The sequence below is a fragment of the Manis javanica genome, chromosome 4, assembly GCF_040802235.1.
Source record: "Manis javanica isolate MJ-LG chromosome 4, MJ_LKY, whole genome shotgun sequence".
Lineage (NCBI taxonomy): Eukaryota > Metazoa > Chordata > Mammalia > Pholidota > Manidae > Manis > Manis javanica.
Window position 1 is genome coordinate 171,468,402 of NC_133159.1, and position 16,103 is coordinate 171,484,504.

Here is a 16,103-nt window from a genome sequence, read left to right on the forward strand (position 1 = left end):
GCCTTTCTTCTTTATTCCTTTGATCTGGCTTTGGTTTACTTATTATTCTGCTTGAATGACTTCACACTGGCTTTTTCCTCTCCCCAGTAACGAGGAGTGGGCCTGCACCTATTTCAAAATATTTAGGCTTTGTCATTTTATAAGATGAACATTTTTTTCCTTATTATTTACTGATATACTCCTGCCTCCAAAAGAAGATATATTGGTGGATATGTATGTAGCTTTGCATGTATGATGTGTACTTTATATATGGAACTTTAAACCAGTACTTTCTTGAATATAGAAAGCATAAAAAGAAACAACATTATATTTGGGATTTATTTTGAAGACCAGAGTTTAAAAATTTTAAAGGAATTTTTCTTTGATAAAAACTGTAGCTGTTTTATCATATTCTCAAGGGTTTTTTATTTTCACATAAAAATTTCAATTTTCTATTTGCTGAGTTTTTTTAGACTCAGACAGAAGTTGATTTAGCACATAATTGTTATGTAACCTTAGAACTGTTCACACATTACATTTACTTTATTTTAATAAAGTATAAAAGTGCTTTATTTTATACTTTACCCATAAATCTTCCCATCTCCTGCCTCTTTCAATTTTTTGTATTTCTGTAGCACTTAGGATTTTTCACAAAACATATATATAGGATATTGCATTTTCATTTGATTTTTTTTACTTGCATTTTCCTCTACCTTTAATCAGATTGGACTTTCTACAAGATAAGAACAATTTCTTATGCTTGTAAGTTTTCTGCAGCATTTGAGCAGATCTCGAAACTTGCCATTATCCTTGCCTGCTCTCCTAGAACACAGCTAAGTTACTGAGAATATAGGCTAGGAGGTTAATGCCAGGATCAGATCTTTGGAATCATGATTCAAATCCAGTTGACTTCAAAGGCTTCACAGACCTCCTAGCTGAAACCATATCTTCTTAAGAGACCCTTGAACAGTTGAAGAAGATTCCTCATTCTTATTTATAACTGACATGATTCAACTAACTATGGTCCTCAAGACTGGAGTTTAACCCTGGGGGCGCAGCTCTGTGGGTGAGCCTAAGTCATTGACAATACAAGGTCTTTGTCAAAGGACCTTGCCTGACACATAATGGGGAGAGTTCCTTGGGGCTTCCTGCGCTCTTACCACACCTTTGTGGAGCTTTTCTTGTAGTAGCAAGAGAAAAGTCTAGCTGGTTCAGTACTGGATCATCATGGTTTCGCTGAGCCTTACTGCGTGTCTCCCTGTGGCTTATCAATGCTGTCCTGACTTGTAGTTCAGCTTCTTCTGCCTGTGACACTGAGAACTGCGGGCTTTGTTCTCCCTTTATTGTTGCGTATAGCAAGTTGCATAAGTGTGCTCACTGCTCAGGGGCTTCTGAGAAAGTTGTGCTGATTCTGAGACTCCTACAGCAGACGTCTGCTTCCTACAGATCAGTCTCTTCCACTGAATGGAGTGGAATGAAATCGCTCTGAAACCTCTCCTGTTTTTTCAAGACACTTTGTTCAAACTGGTTGTAGTATTTAATTTGTATGTACTTTTTTCCCCTTAATGGAGTTCTCTTAGAAGGGTTTCTCATATAGCTTCATTCCTTAGTATCAGTTGGTTGCTAACATGTAGTAGGTCTTAACCAAATGTTTGTTGAATGAGTCAATAAAAGGGTGAATAAGTCTATTATAAGCTCAAAACATTGTTCTTTTAGGAGAAAAAATTAAGAAAATCTCAGTTTTGCTGTGGCCATTTTAATGTAGTTAAATATAGTTTTAAATATAGTTTTTTATTTATCTTTAAGAACACTCTTTTTTATTTTCCAATATATTTCAAAAGATGTATTTATATTTAGCTTTTTAAGTTTCAGTGATTATATGACTATCTTATATACAACCTACTCTGACTCAGGATAGCACTTTGTCCTTGTATATTTTGAATTGAACACCATGAACACCCACACCATGTTTGAGAACTGTGGAATATGCCTTTGATATGAGCAGTGCGGAAATGTTTGGCAGCGTTGTTTCCTTATAAGATCTTTAAGCTTTTTCACAAAAATGCACCTTGGCTGTGAACTGGCCTTCTTTTTCGGTGCTTGGTAATCTCTGGGGCTCCCCAAAGTTTTTAATGACACCTCATTTCTTGTGACCCATTGCACATGTCTTTTCTATGTTGGCTTCCTATGTCATAAATTTACCTTAGGAAATAAATAAAACTTCCTTTGGTCCCTCCTTTCTTTTTTGCAAGTCTTAGCAGTCATTGGTATGCAGAAGCTTTGGTTCATAACCGTACTGATTCTTTGCACTTAACCAAACTTGGAGTTTGCTCACTTGGGCAGATACATCTTCAGCAAGGAGAGGGTTTGTAGGCGCTTGCACCCTGGGTCTGTCTCACTCAGATTTGCTGCTGTTGGATGTAAATATTCCCTTTGAGGAAAATAATTTGGCTTTTTAGGTTGTTCTTTAACCTGGTGACATTACTAAGAGGGAATCAAGTGAGGAAACACAAAAATTTTAAATGCTTAAAGACTGTAACAGAATTTAACCTAAACATATCACAATGCACAGAACAGGTTCCCACAACAATTTTCTGGCCTGAAATGTCAATAGTGCTGATGTTGAGGGATTTGTTCTGTTCCATGGTTTTGCTTTGGTTTCATCTAGATGATGTAATATACATCTGACAAATGAATATTGAATAACTCTATACATGTAATATGCTAAAGCTATGTAATACAAATATGGGAAAGATACCAGTATGTTCCCACATCCTGTATTCCCCTGGCCTCAAAGATATTTGATTATCCTGGAAATAATAAGTATATAAATTAACAATTGTTATACTGTATATAAAATGCTGTAATAGCAGTATATAAAAAGTGCTAACAAGGCCAAAAGACAGCTAGCAACTCTATCTGAAGAGCTGGCATTTGAGCCCCTGAAGAATGAACAGTAGTATGCCAGTCAAAACAACAAGGAGGGATATTCCAGCTTATATTATAGCTGAGTAAGTTTCTATCAGTCTAATCCTCCCTAAAACATAAACTCTGTACAAAATGTAAAATTCTGCTACCTGAAGGTCCTAGAGAATGAATAAGCATGAAGTGATAGTAGAAAGGAGTACACACTTGGAAGAAAGAAAGGTGAGTTTCCCATTTTTACAGCGTTTATCTGGCTACATTTGGTGCCATGTGGGACAGCTAGAATGTCATCTACCCAAATTCTAGAACCTTCCATCTACCTGTGGTCTTAGTGCTTGAAGAACCAGATGAAAGAATGGGGCAACCACAGCCACTGGCAAACTAAAGTGAAGAGACACCTAGGAAATAAGTGAGCCAGAGAATGGGAGCCTAAGTTCGTTGTCTAATCTTGATCCATATTTCTAACTGATCCCTGAAACATACATGCTTAGAGAAAATTCCCAACAGTCCAACTAAGGCTGAAAGAACTGAATTTATATATGAGCCTCTGTCTCTCAAGGGGAGACAGAATTTATAGTTTGATTCACTCAAGTTATAACTGCCATCTAAAAACAAATAATTAAATGTAACAATCAATACTATTTAGAGGAAAGTAATAGAATCCAGACTATCTACAAAATGTCACTCATAAAGATACAAGCTAAAATTACTTGGCATATGAAGAAATTACCCTGGGGACAGGGTAATATGATCTATTTATTCTCAAGAGTAAATACAATCAATGGGGACCACCCCAGGATGAATTAGATGCTAAAATTAGCAGATAAAATTTGTAAAGTAGCTATTATGATTATGCTCCAGAATCTTAAGAAAAATTGGTAGTAATGAAAGAAAAGCTAGGAAATCTTAACAGAAAAACAGTGAAAATGCACTTGAAATTTAATATGGGCTGAACATAACAGAATGGAAATGACAAGAAGATTCAACAAACATGAAGATGAATCAGTAGAAATTAGCCAATGTGAGGAAAAGGAGAAAATGTACCAAAAAAATGAGCTTTAGGGGAAAATAACGATGTATAAAATATATTTGACTTACCAAAGTAGAGAGAAGAGAGTAATAGAGAAAAAAATATTTGAATAAATAACAGCCAAAAATTTTCCAGTTTTTATGAAAGATGTAATTATATTGATTCAAGAAACTCAGCAAAGCCCAAGCAGGGTAAATGGAAAACAAACAACACTTAGTATTAGCTGTCTTTTGATTACACCATACTATCAGGTGTATAATGGTATCCATTGTGGTTTTGATTTGCATCTTCTTGAGTAATGACATTGAGAATCCTTTCTTGTGCTTATTGGCCAATGATTGGGGAAATGTCTATTCAGTTCTTCATCTGTTTTTACATTGTGTTATTTATCTTCTTATTTTTGATTGGTAAGAGTTCTTTATATAGTCTTGATACAAGTCTCTTTTCAGATATGTGATCTGAAAACATTTTCTCCCATTCTGTGGGTGTTCTTCTCACTTTCGGTGATAACCCTAGCAGCAGGAGTTTTTTAACTTGCTGAAGTTCACTTAGCTGTGTTTCATTTTCTTGTTTATGCTTTTGGTGTTATATCTAAGAAGACTGTGCTTAACTCAAGATCACAAAGATTTACTCCTTTGTTTACTTCTAATAGTTCTATGCTTTCAGCTTTCATATTTAGGTCTGTGACTCATCTTGAGTTAAATTTTGTGTATAATATCAAGAAGGAATCCAGCTTTATTCTTTTGCCTGTGGATATCCATTTGTCCCTCCACCATTTCTTGTAAAGATTATTCTTTCCCCATTGAGTTGCTTGGCATCCTTGCTGAAAATCTGCTGATAATTGACATAGGGTTTATTTCTGGGTTCTTAATCCTATTCCATTGATTGATATGTCCATCCTTTTGCCAGTAGCACACTGTTTTGATTACTTTAGCTATGTAGTAAGTTTTGAAATCAGAAAATGTGAGTCCTCCCACTTTGTTCTTCTTTTTGCAAGATTGTTTTGCCTATTTTTGGGTTCCTTGCATTTTCATATGAATTTTAGGGTCAGCTTGTCAATTTCTGCAAAATGGCACCTGAGATTTTGACAGGGATTGTATTGAATCTGTAGACCAATTTGAGGAGTATTGTCATCTTTCCAATATTAAGAACAATACTAATTTCCATTTTACTAGGTGTTCCTTTCTGGCTCTTAAAGTACCAAATGTTTAACTGTCCAGAGTGTTCACCATTTTTCATGAGAATTTAGCAGAGACCACAAGTTTTAGCAGTCATATGAAGAAGAGGGAGAGGCCAAAGAAGTTTATCCATCATGCTTAGTGCAAGGTATTATTTTTAGTTCCTTTTAAATTATAATTGTATCTTAATGTTTTTGACTGACTGACTCTAATCAATTTAAGCATACCAATAAGCAGCCATGAACATATATGATATAGTTGCTTGGAAGTCTTGTTTTCCAGCCCAGCTGGAAAGGGAATGAGACTCTTCTAGCTGTTTCTCAGATTTGTTTGAAGTTTTTTGTTTTTCTTGGAGTTTCCAGTAGAGATGCCAAGCTGGCAGCAAATGAAGTATTCTGTAATGTGAAGCCTTATAAATACAAGTTGGATCATGGCCATCATTATCAGAAATGCTGGTACAGAAAGCACAAAGGGAAGATTTTCAAATTAAGGTTAGCCTGTACATATAAATGTTAGCTTGTGAAGCTCAAGAAATACTAAATTGTAGTCCATTAGTCTCCTACATTTTATTGCCTTTTTGGAATAATCATGTACTTCAGAACATCCTTTAATCTGAGCTGGCTTGTGGTTGTAGAAGAACACAGCTTCTTTTTTCTTTATGCTTTTTATGCTGAGATGAGGAAAGTTTACCGCATTTTATAAATAAATCAGAGCTAAAAAAGAAATTTTCTTCCCACCTTTTTATCTTCACGGAGGCCCCACTTTAAGGCATTTGAGTGATGCATTTATACTTGGCCGCACAACTTTTTCCATGGAAAAAAATAATCTTCAAAGCCACTTTATTTATTTATTTATTTATTTATTTATCTGTTTTTGCCTCTTACAGGACACACTATTTGAAACTGTGGTAAAGGGAATATGGTTCTTATGTTAGGAGCAGATCTTTCCATTTTCCAAACACTGGAAGTTTCACTTCTACTTTTTTACTTTGAGAAAAACTAAAATGCATTTCTCATTTAAATGAATATGATCTCTTTATTTAAGACCAAGTATTTTATTTATATTAAGATAGAAAATTCTTAAATATTAGTGGAACTCAGTGTATATGTCATGCTTTAAATAGACAGGAACATTGTTTTACATTGAGCAAGACTTCCTTTGATTTTTAGCTTTACTCCCAAATTATCTCAGCAGGTGTGGTAGGACTGGAAACTGGTTGGAAGATTTAACACATTTCCCCCTGCCTGATATTTAATATAAAAATGTTTGCTGTTATAAGTCAGGATGGGAACTACTGATTAAAAGCAATGCATCTTATTACACAAGGTTTTATTTTAAAAAATTTTAAATATGTCTCCAAAGCTGATAATGACTGAAGTTTATGACTTTAATTTAAATGTGGTCATAAGTTACTAATAAAGTAAATGAACTAAACTTAGTTAGTAAGAATGAGATGATATAAAGAAAATTGTTGCTCAATTAAATTCAAAGTGTTTACATTAAAAATTTTTGAAGCAATTTCAGTATTTAGGTATTTTATATTACATATATGTTCTTATTAGAAAGCCTAGAAATTACCAAGTGTCTTAGAGGGACTTTTAAAATCAGGTCTGAGTAACTCCAGAAAGCTCGTTACTTCTTGTCCACATCTTAAGAAACAGCGACATTGCTGTTTAGGAAAAGTCTTTTCTCCCCACCATGATGTTTCTCTAATGTTGGTCCCTCGCTGCCTCTGACCCGCAGATAAGGGAGGGGATGCGATGAGATATTGAAGATCTGAAAGGACCAGCCAGGGGACTCAAGGCTTAACCGCTCAAGAGTGGTACTGAGAGGGCACCTCTCATATTTATTGATCAAATGGTTGTTAACAACAATAAAATTCTGCATAGGGGACTCAATGCACAATCATTAAACAACCCCAAGCCTAACTCTCAATGGTCTCCAATCTTCTGAAGCATAACGAACAAATTCTTACATAGGGAACAAGTTCTTACATGATGAACAATGCAAGGGCAGTCATATCACAGAAACTGTTTCTGTTTTGATTATGCATTGTGAACTATTGATTGATGAACTATAAACAAAAAAGTCAGATATGATTATTCATTTGATTTTTATACTTGATTCATATGTGAATCCCACACTCTAAAATTTGATTTGTGTGAGTTAAATTACCCTATCCCCCATTCTTCAGTATTACTGTTAATAAGATAATGTTTTAAATATGTGTAAGCTTTCCTATTTAGGGAAGGTGAGCCAAGTTAATCTCATGATGTCTCAGTCTGTCTGGGCTGTGTAACAAAGCACCACAGGCTGGGTAACTTATAAACAACAGAAATTTCTCATAGTTCTGAAGGCTGGGAAGTCCAAGGTCAAGCCACTGGGAATGGCTGTATTCTGGGGAGGGCTTTCTTCCTCGCTCATAGCTAGCACTTTCTTGACATGCCCGCGCATGGTAGAAGGGTCAAGGGATCTCTGGAGCCTTTTTTGTAAGTGCTAATCTCATTTAGGGCAGGAGAAGTATGGTTTAACGCATTCAGATCATAGAGTATGACATGTGGAAAATCAGGACAGCAGCACCGCAGAGTAGCCGACAGTGTGAGCTCTGGAAGCAGTCTACCAGGACTGGAATCCTGGCTTAACCTATTACAAAAGTGTAGCCTTAGAAATATTCTCTAAGCCCCAGTTTCCTGTACTGTGAAACTAGGAATGTAATAATACTTATATAAATTTCCTGTAAGAGTAAGTGAAAGAACATATATAAAAATATTTTGTATGGTGCCCAGCACTTAGGAGTCAATATTAGCCATTATTAACTATTGTGCATTTATAACCTAAAGCCTTTAGTTTTTTTCTTCTATCAATTCATAAAGATTTGTTTTGTTGTACCCTTTTAGCTGTATGATTTCAGCTCAAGGAATAAAGAAATGAGATGGTTTTCAGTTCTTTTAAGCAAGTTTACTAGAGGATGGTAGAATAATTTCAGGCCATCTTGTTGCTCTGTTGCAGCTATCACCCAACAGGGTGTCTAATTGCTGCTAGACATGCATAATAGAGATATTTCCACTGGTAGGTTAGTTTTTGCAAAAATTGAGATATAATTCACATGTTATAAAATTCTTTCAAAGTCTACAATACAGCAGATTTTAGTATAATCACAAGAATGTGCATTTGTCATCACTAATTCTAGAACATTCTCATCACCAAAAAAGATCTCCTATATGCATTAGCAGTCACTCCTCATCCCCATGGCCTCCCATCCCCTGGAAACTACTTATCTACTTTCTATCTTCATGGATTTATCTATTCTGGATATTTCATATAAATGGAGTCACACAACACATGACCTATAACTGGCTATTGTACTTAGCATTATGTTTTTGAGGATCAGCCATGAAAACATAATGCTAGCATATATCAGAACCTCATTCTTTTTTAAGGATGAATAATATTATATTCCATTGTGTGAGTATACTACATTTAATTTATCCATGTATCAGTTGGTGGAAATACATGGAGAACAAAATACCCTTTTTGTCCTGAGACAGATTATTCTATTGTCAACTCTTTAGAGGGAAGTTTATAGAATTTGAGTCAAATGATTGAAATCTGGGTTTTATTTTAGAGAGGATTTTCTTGCACTTTCATTCAATCTTAGTTATTTTATTTTATGTTTTAACTCTGAAGCTTTTCTGAACTTTTCCAGAGAAAAAGAGGAGCAGCTAACTCGTGTGACTGAAGTTCAGAGGTTGCAGGCCCAGCAGGCAGATGCTGCCCTGGAAGAATTTAAGCGGCAGGTGGAACTGAACTCCGAGAAAGTCTATGCTGAAATGAAAGAGCAGGTGAGTAGGTCACCATTCCATTCTTTTTGAAAGCCACTCTCTCAGTGAAGGTACATTCTGATCGTAAGTATGACAGAAACATAATTACTTTACAAAAAAGCTTTATCAAAATTAGCCATATAGTTGGACCACGGATCCAGAATGAGAAAGGGATAGTAGCCCTGGTGGAGAAGGACACCACTTCCACCTGAAGAGCCTTAAGGAAGAAGTGTCCCCTAGCAGCCAAGAAGCAGAGCCCTGTCGGAGAGGGCTCAGTCTGCAGGCTCACCCTGCTCCAGGCAGAGCATGTGAAGGGAAGGGGCTGCGCTGTCCATTTCTGGCGTGCCTGCTCCAGGCTCCTCCTACATCACTGGGTGGGCACTGATCAGCAAATCCCTGATGGCAGTGAGGGGAGGGAAAAGGGTGGAGAGCCGCCTGGAGCTGTGCCGACAACCAGATGGGTCCTCTCTCCTCCTGCAGGATTCCTTGATTCACCCTTAAAGCAATGCCAGAATAATCACTTTAAAGTCACATCTACAAATGTAACAGAGGTAAGAGTGGTCATATTCGCATTGGGAGTGTGGATCGACCTACAAATAAAGTCCCATGACCACTTTCTGTAGAGTAAAAGTTCAAGTTAACCATGTCTGTGTTTGTTCATGTTCCATAAATAGTATTTCATTGATCAGTTGTAACAAAGTATTTTTAGCTGGTATTTCAGGAGGACTGAGGCAGTCTCCAGTTCCTGTACAAGTTAAGTGGTATGTTTTTAGTTTTGAGAGAAAAAAATTGTAAAAGAATAAAGGGAAAAAACACCTAGGCACCCATCATGAATCAACAGTTGTTAACACTGTTTATTTACACTAACACATTCCAGATGAAGTTTTAGTTTGCTTTGTTATTCATGTCTAATTACCTTATTCTCTCCTCTCTACCTGTGGGAAAACCACTATAATTAATTTACTGTGTATTATTTTAGTCTGTTTTATACTTTTATATGCATTTATAATGTTCACAGATATTTATATGCATATATGTTATAATGCATATATAATATTTTCTGCATATCTATGTTTTAAAAAGATAACTATTACAGATTTTATGTTTGCTCTTTTATATTTAGTTTTCTATATCTGTATATAGTGTCAACTGTTGATTCATGAAACACTATTTATGGAACATGAAAAACACAAGACATGGTTGCTGATCAGTGCCCACCCAGTGATGTAGGAGGAGCCCGGAGCAGGCACGCCAGAAATGGACAGCGCAGCCCCTTCCCTTCACATGCTCTGCCTGGAGCAGGATGAGCCTGCAGGCTGAGCCCTCTCCGACAGGGCTCTGCTTCTTGGCTGCTAGGGGACACTTCTTCCTTAAGGCTCTTCAGGTGGAAGTGGGTGTCCTCTGCCAGGGCTACTATCCCTTTCTCATTCTGGATCCCTGACCCAATTGTATGGCTAATTTTGATACAGCCTTTTTGTAAACTAATTATGTTTCTGTAAGGATAAAACTAGCAAAGAAATTAGAAAAAATAATGGAGCAGTGCTTCAGAGTTTTGAAAGAGGAAGTTGTGACTCAATTTTATATACAACCAAGGAGTTTTTCACTTGCAAAATCAATAGAAAACCATTTTCTGAATAATAACTTACATTATGTACACCACTTATTTCTTTTCTGGAAATAATTATGTGAACACATCAATCCAGAGATGAAGCAAAAGATATCCACCCATGGGGAACATCATGATGAAAGGATGAGTAGAGAACAATGGACTCCAACAAAGTAAAAACAAATTAGCTTATTGTTACAAATATGCCTACAAGATAAATGCTAATGTTTATGGATTCTTGAAAAAGAATATAATGGAATATAAATATATATGTAATATAAATATTATATAAAAAAGAAAATAGAAATTTAATAACAACAACTCAAATCTAAATCCCTGGATCACATTAACAAAGATCAAGATGTAGGTGGATAGTGAGCTGGTGAAAGGAGCAGCACGCCCTGAAGAAAGGACACGCAAGGATTTTAAGATGAGGGAACTGTATGTTTAAATAATTTTGAAATATGTAATCAAAGGCATTAATAAAATTAACAAGATGTTACATTCACATAAAAGTCTTGAGAAATAAAAGCAAAACTTGAAAGGATATTGCCAAAGGAACAAAAGCAGAAACAGAACAAAACGTCCAAAATAAGACAGAATATGTAACTGTAACAATAAATATTAAGAGGTTAAATTTTTCTAGTTTAAAAAAGGTATTGATTAGCTGATTTAAATCCACTTACGTCCTGTTTACAAAAGACAAGTAAAAATTACATACAAATTTTATTAAAAATAGGATAAAATATATCACTTGTATTCAGAAAAAAAGAAAGACTATAATATCATACAAATTAACATCAGTACGAGTCAATAAACTGGACAGAGGGTTATATTTTTCATGCTGAAGGTAAGAATAGTTGATCAAATATGAAAAGGTACTAGGGATACATGGAGAAATTGACATCAATAGTCATAAAGTGCTTTAATATATTTTCCTTCATCTTTGACAGATTAAGGGGGAAAGAAATCAAACAAATAGGAGGCCTAAATAAAGTTTCTCAAACAGCTTATATTTCTACTTTCTACCCTTTGATTATGTCACATTAAATTCCTACTCCCATGGAATAGTTATAAACTCAGTAGACCATATGGAAACACTCAGTATATTTCTAAATATGACATACATGAAGCACATATTTTTGCCACAGTACAGTAAAACCAGAAATTAAATTTCAATTACAGTTGCTACATTGGACTTCACCAAAATTAAAAACCTTTGCTCTTTGGACGACACCATTAAAAAACAAGAGGAAGTAAGGCAAGCAAAGAATGGGAGAAAAGACTCGGAAATATTTTCAAGAACGTTTATCTAAAATGTAAAAGAAATCTTACAACTCAGTAATAAAAAAACAACCCAGTTAAAAAATATGCAAAATATTTGGACATCTCAAAGAAGATAAACAAATGACTAATAAACACATGAAAAGATGTCAGTATCATCATTCATCAGGGAAATTAAAATCAAATGAAAGTCCATTACATGCTCATTAGAATGGTTCAATTATAAAGATTGATTGAAAATGTCAAGTGTTGGTAAAGAAGTGGGTGGTCAAATGGAGTCTTTACACACTGCTGGTGGGAAAAATTGCCAATATCCTAAAAAGTTAAACATATAATAACCCATGTCAGTCATTCTATTCCTATGTGTTTAATGAAGAGAAATGAAGACATACAAAGACATACACAAATGTTGACAGCATCATTCACAAAAGCCCAAAAGTTGAACAGCCAAAGTGTTCCTCAGAAGTTGAAAGGACAATCAAAATGCAGTATGTACAATGGAATACTACTAGCAATAAAAAGGAATGAACTATTGATACCCACAACAACACAGGTGAGTCTCAAAATCCTGTTGAATGAAAGAAGCCCAAAGCAAAAGGGTACATATTGTGTGTTGTGTATTATCTGGGTAATGTTAGAATGTCCTAGATAATGTTGAGTTTTTTGTTTTAGAAGATTATCAACCCATTTCCTTTTAGAGAAAAAGTCCTACTTCATCTTCTGTGGGTGGATTCCAGTTTGAGTTAAGTTCCAAAGCCTTTGCTCTGCTGTTTTGGGTCTGTTTGGATTGTGCCACTCAGGAATGAGTCTGAGATGTGGGTGGCATTTAAATCACCCCACCCAATGTCTACAGGCATTCATGGAACATTCTCCAGGATAGACCATATGCTTGGCCACAAAACAATTCTTAATACATTTTAAAAAGGATTAAAATCACACAAGATGTGTTCTTTGACCCCAATGATAATAAATTAGAAATAAACAACAATAAGAAATCTGGGAAATCCCCACATATTTGGAAATCAAATAACACTTAAAAATAACTCATGAGTAGAAGAAGATACAAGGAAAATAGAAAATATTTTGAACTGAATTAAAGCAAGAATATAGCATATCAAAATTAATGGAGAGCAGCTAAAGCAGAACTTACAAAAGTTTATAGCTTGAAACATCTATATACAAAACATCTATGTTGATTTAGCAACCTAAACGTCATCTTTAGAAATGTGAAAAGTAATACAAGATCCTTCCCAAGCAATTAGAAGAAAGGAAATAATAAATATTTTTATATTTTTGCAAAATACAAAGAGGTAGAAAACAAAAATATAGATAACCAATGAAGTCAAAATTTGGGTCTTTGAAAAGATCAACAAAACTGACAATGCTTTAGCTTGATAGGTGAAAAAAAAAAACTGCGGAAAAGCAAATGACCAAATTAGGGATGAAAGAGGAGAGGACACCGCTACTGATCCTATGGAAAATGAAAGAATTATAAGGTGATATTTTGAAAACTTTATGCCAACAAACTCCTAGAAAGATGCAAAGTATTAAAATTGTCTGAAGAAGAGAAAATCTGCATTGTCTTATATATAAAGATATTTAATAAGCAATTAAAAACCGTATAAAAAAATACCATGACCAGAAAGCTTCACTGGTGAATTCCTTCAAATATTAAAAAAAAAATTATTTCAGTTCTTTTAGAACTCCTTATTAGAATCACTTCCTAGTTCATTCAGTAAGGCCAATATTACTTTAATAGCAAAGCCACAGACATTGCAAGAAAACTATAGAGCCATGTAGGTCATGAATGTAGACATAAAAACCCTTAATGATATTTTTTTTAGCAAACTAAGTCTAGGAACTTATAAAAATGATTATACACATGACCAAATGGGATTGATCCTAGGAATCCAAGGTTGTCTTAACATTGGAAACTCAGTATCATACACAATAAAGGACAAAACCATATGATCATCTCAGAGGCAGAAAAAGCATTTGAAAAAGTTTAACACCATTCATGACTTAAAAAACATTCTTGGTGGAGCCAGGATAGCGGTGTGAGTAGAGCAGCGGTAATCTCCTCCCAAAACCACATGTATCTATGAAAATATAACAAAGACAACTCCTCCTAGAATAAAGACCAGAGGACACAGGACAACATCCAGACCACATCAACACCTGCGAGAACCCAGCGCCTCGCAAAGGGGGTAAGATACAAGCCCTGGCCTGACGGGACCCGAGTGCCCCTCCCCCCAGCTCCCGGTGGGAGGAGAGAGGTCTGAGCGGGAGGGAGAAGGAGCCCAGGACTGCTGAACACCCAGCCCAATCCATCCAGACCAGAGTGCAGACACAGTGCATATGCGGGGCCCTGGATACTAGGGAAACAGGGCAGCAAGAATGGTGAGTGGGTACCAGAGGCCGGCGCCAGAGGACAAAAGAAAAACGAGTGGCCATTTTGTTGTTGTTGTTGTTTTTGTTGTTTTGTTGTGACGAGTGCTTTTTGGAAGTCTTAAAGGGACAAGGACCCCAATACTAGGGAAACAGGGCAGCAAGACCGGCGAGCCGGTATCAGAGGCTGGTGCCAGAGAACAAAAGAAAAGCGAGCAGCCATTTTTCTTTGTTGTTGTTGTTTTGTCTTGGCGAGTGCGTTTTGGAAGTCTTAAAGGGATAGGGACCCCAATACTAGGGAAACAGGGCAGCAAGTTCAGTGAGCAGGTGTCTGAGGCTGGTGCCAGAGAATAAAGAAAAACAAGCAGCCATTTTAAAATTTTTTTTATTTTTTTAAATTTTTTAAATTTTTATTCTATTTTATTTTATTTTATTTTATTTTATTTTATTTTATTTTATTTTATTTTTTTGTGGTCGTTTTGTTTTGGCAGGTGCTTTTTGGAAGTTTTAAAGGGGCAGGGCGGGACACTTACTCCAGAGGTAGGGAATCCAGGGATCTCTGGGCATTCTAATCCCCTGGGCTGCAGGGAGCACGGAGGTCCCTTACGGAGATAAATAGCCTCCCGGCCGCTCCCCCTCCAATGCAACTCCACAAATTTGGAGCAGCAGCCCAAGTCAGGCCACGCCCACAGCAAAGGCAGAGATAAACTCCATAGCAGCCAGGCAGGAATCAGAAGCCCCGTCTGCGCACAGCTGCCCAGCACTAGCCACTAGAGGTCGCTGTCCTCCCAGGAGAGGAAGGTCACAAAACAACAAGAAGGGAAGTTCTTCCAACCGTCACTCATCCCAGCTCTGCAAACTATTTCTATCACCATGAAAAGGCAAAATTACAGGCAAACCAAGATCACAGAGACAACACCAGAGAAGGAGACAGATCTAACCAGTCTTCCTGAAAAAGAATTCAAAATAAAAATCATAAACAGGCTGATGGAGATGCAGAGAAATATGCAAGAGCTAAGGGATGAAGTCCAGAGGGAGATCACAGATGCCAGGAAGGAGATTACAGAAATGAAACAAACTGGAAGGATTTATAAGCAGAATGGATAAGATGCAAGAGGCCATTGATGGAATAGAAACCAGAGAACAGAAACGCATAGAAGCTCTCATAGAGAGAGATGAAAGGATCTCCAGGAATGAAACAATATTAAGAGAACTGTGTGACCAATCCAAAAGGAACAATATCCATATTATAGGGGTACCAGAAGAAGAAGAGAGAGAAAAAGGGATAGAAAGTGTCTTTGAAGAAATAATTGCTGAAAACTTCCCCAAATTGGGGGAGGAAATAATCGAACAGACCACGGAAATACACAGAACTCCCAACAAAAAGGACCCAAGGAGGACAACACCAAGACACATAATAATTAAAATGGCAAGAATCAAGGACAAGGAAAGAGTTTTAAAGGCAGCTAGAGAGAAAAAGGTCACCTATAAAGGAAAACCCATTAGGCTATCATCAGACTTCTCGACAGAAACCTTACAGGCCAGAAGAGAATGGCATGATATATTTAATACAATGAAACAGAAGGGCCTTGAACCAAGGATACTGTATCTAGCATGATTATCATTTAAATATGATGGAGGGATTAAACAATTTCCAGACAAGCAAAAGCTGAGGGAATTTGCCTCCCACAAACCACCTCTACAGGGAATCTTACAGGGACTGCTCTAGATGGGAGCACTCCTAAAAAGAGCACAGAACAAAACACACAACATACGAAGAATGGAGGAGGAGGAATAAGAAGGGAGAGAAGAAAAGAATCTCCAGACAGTGTATATAACAGCTCAATAAGCGAGCTAAGTTAGGCAGTAAGATACTAAAGAGGCTAACCTTG

The 16,103-nt window shown here is 36.3% G+C and overlaps 1 protein-coding gene across 13 annotated transcripts in view; it reads left to right on the forward strand.

The window, feature by feature from the left end:
* Positions 1 to 16,103, forward strand: part of CEP112 (centrosomal protein 112) — a 445,347-nt gene that overhangs the window by 142,194 nt on the left and 287,050 nt on the right. For all 13 annotated transcript variants that reach the window (XR_012130844.1, XM_073235805.1, XM_073235810.1 and 10 more), the window contains one exon: positions 8,819 to 8,954. Coding sequence is in view for 12 of the 13 variants with exons in the window: in XM_073235805.1 (XP_073091906.1) it covers positions 8,819 to 8,954 (136 nt within the window). In the remaining variant the exon portion in view is untranslated. The remainder of the gene's footprint in view (positions 1 to 8,818; positions 8,955 to 16,103) is intronic.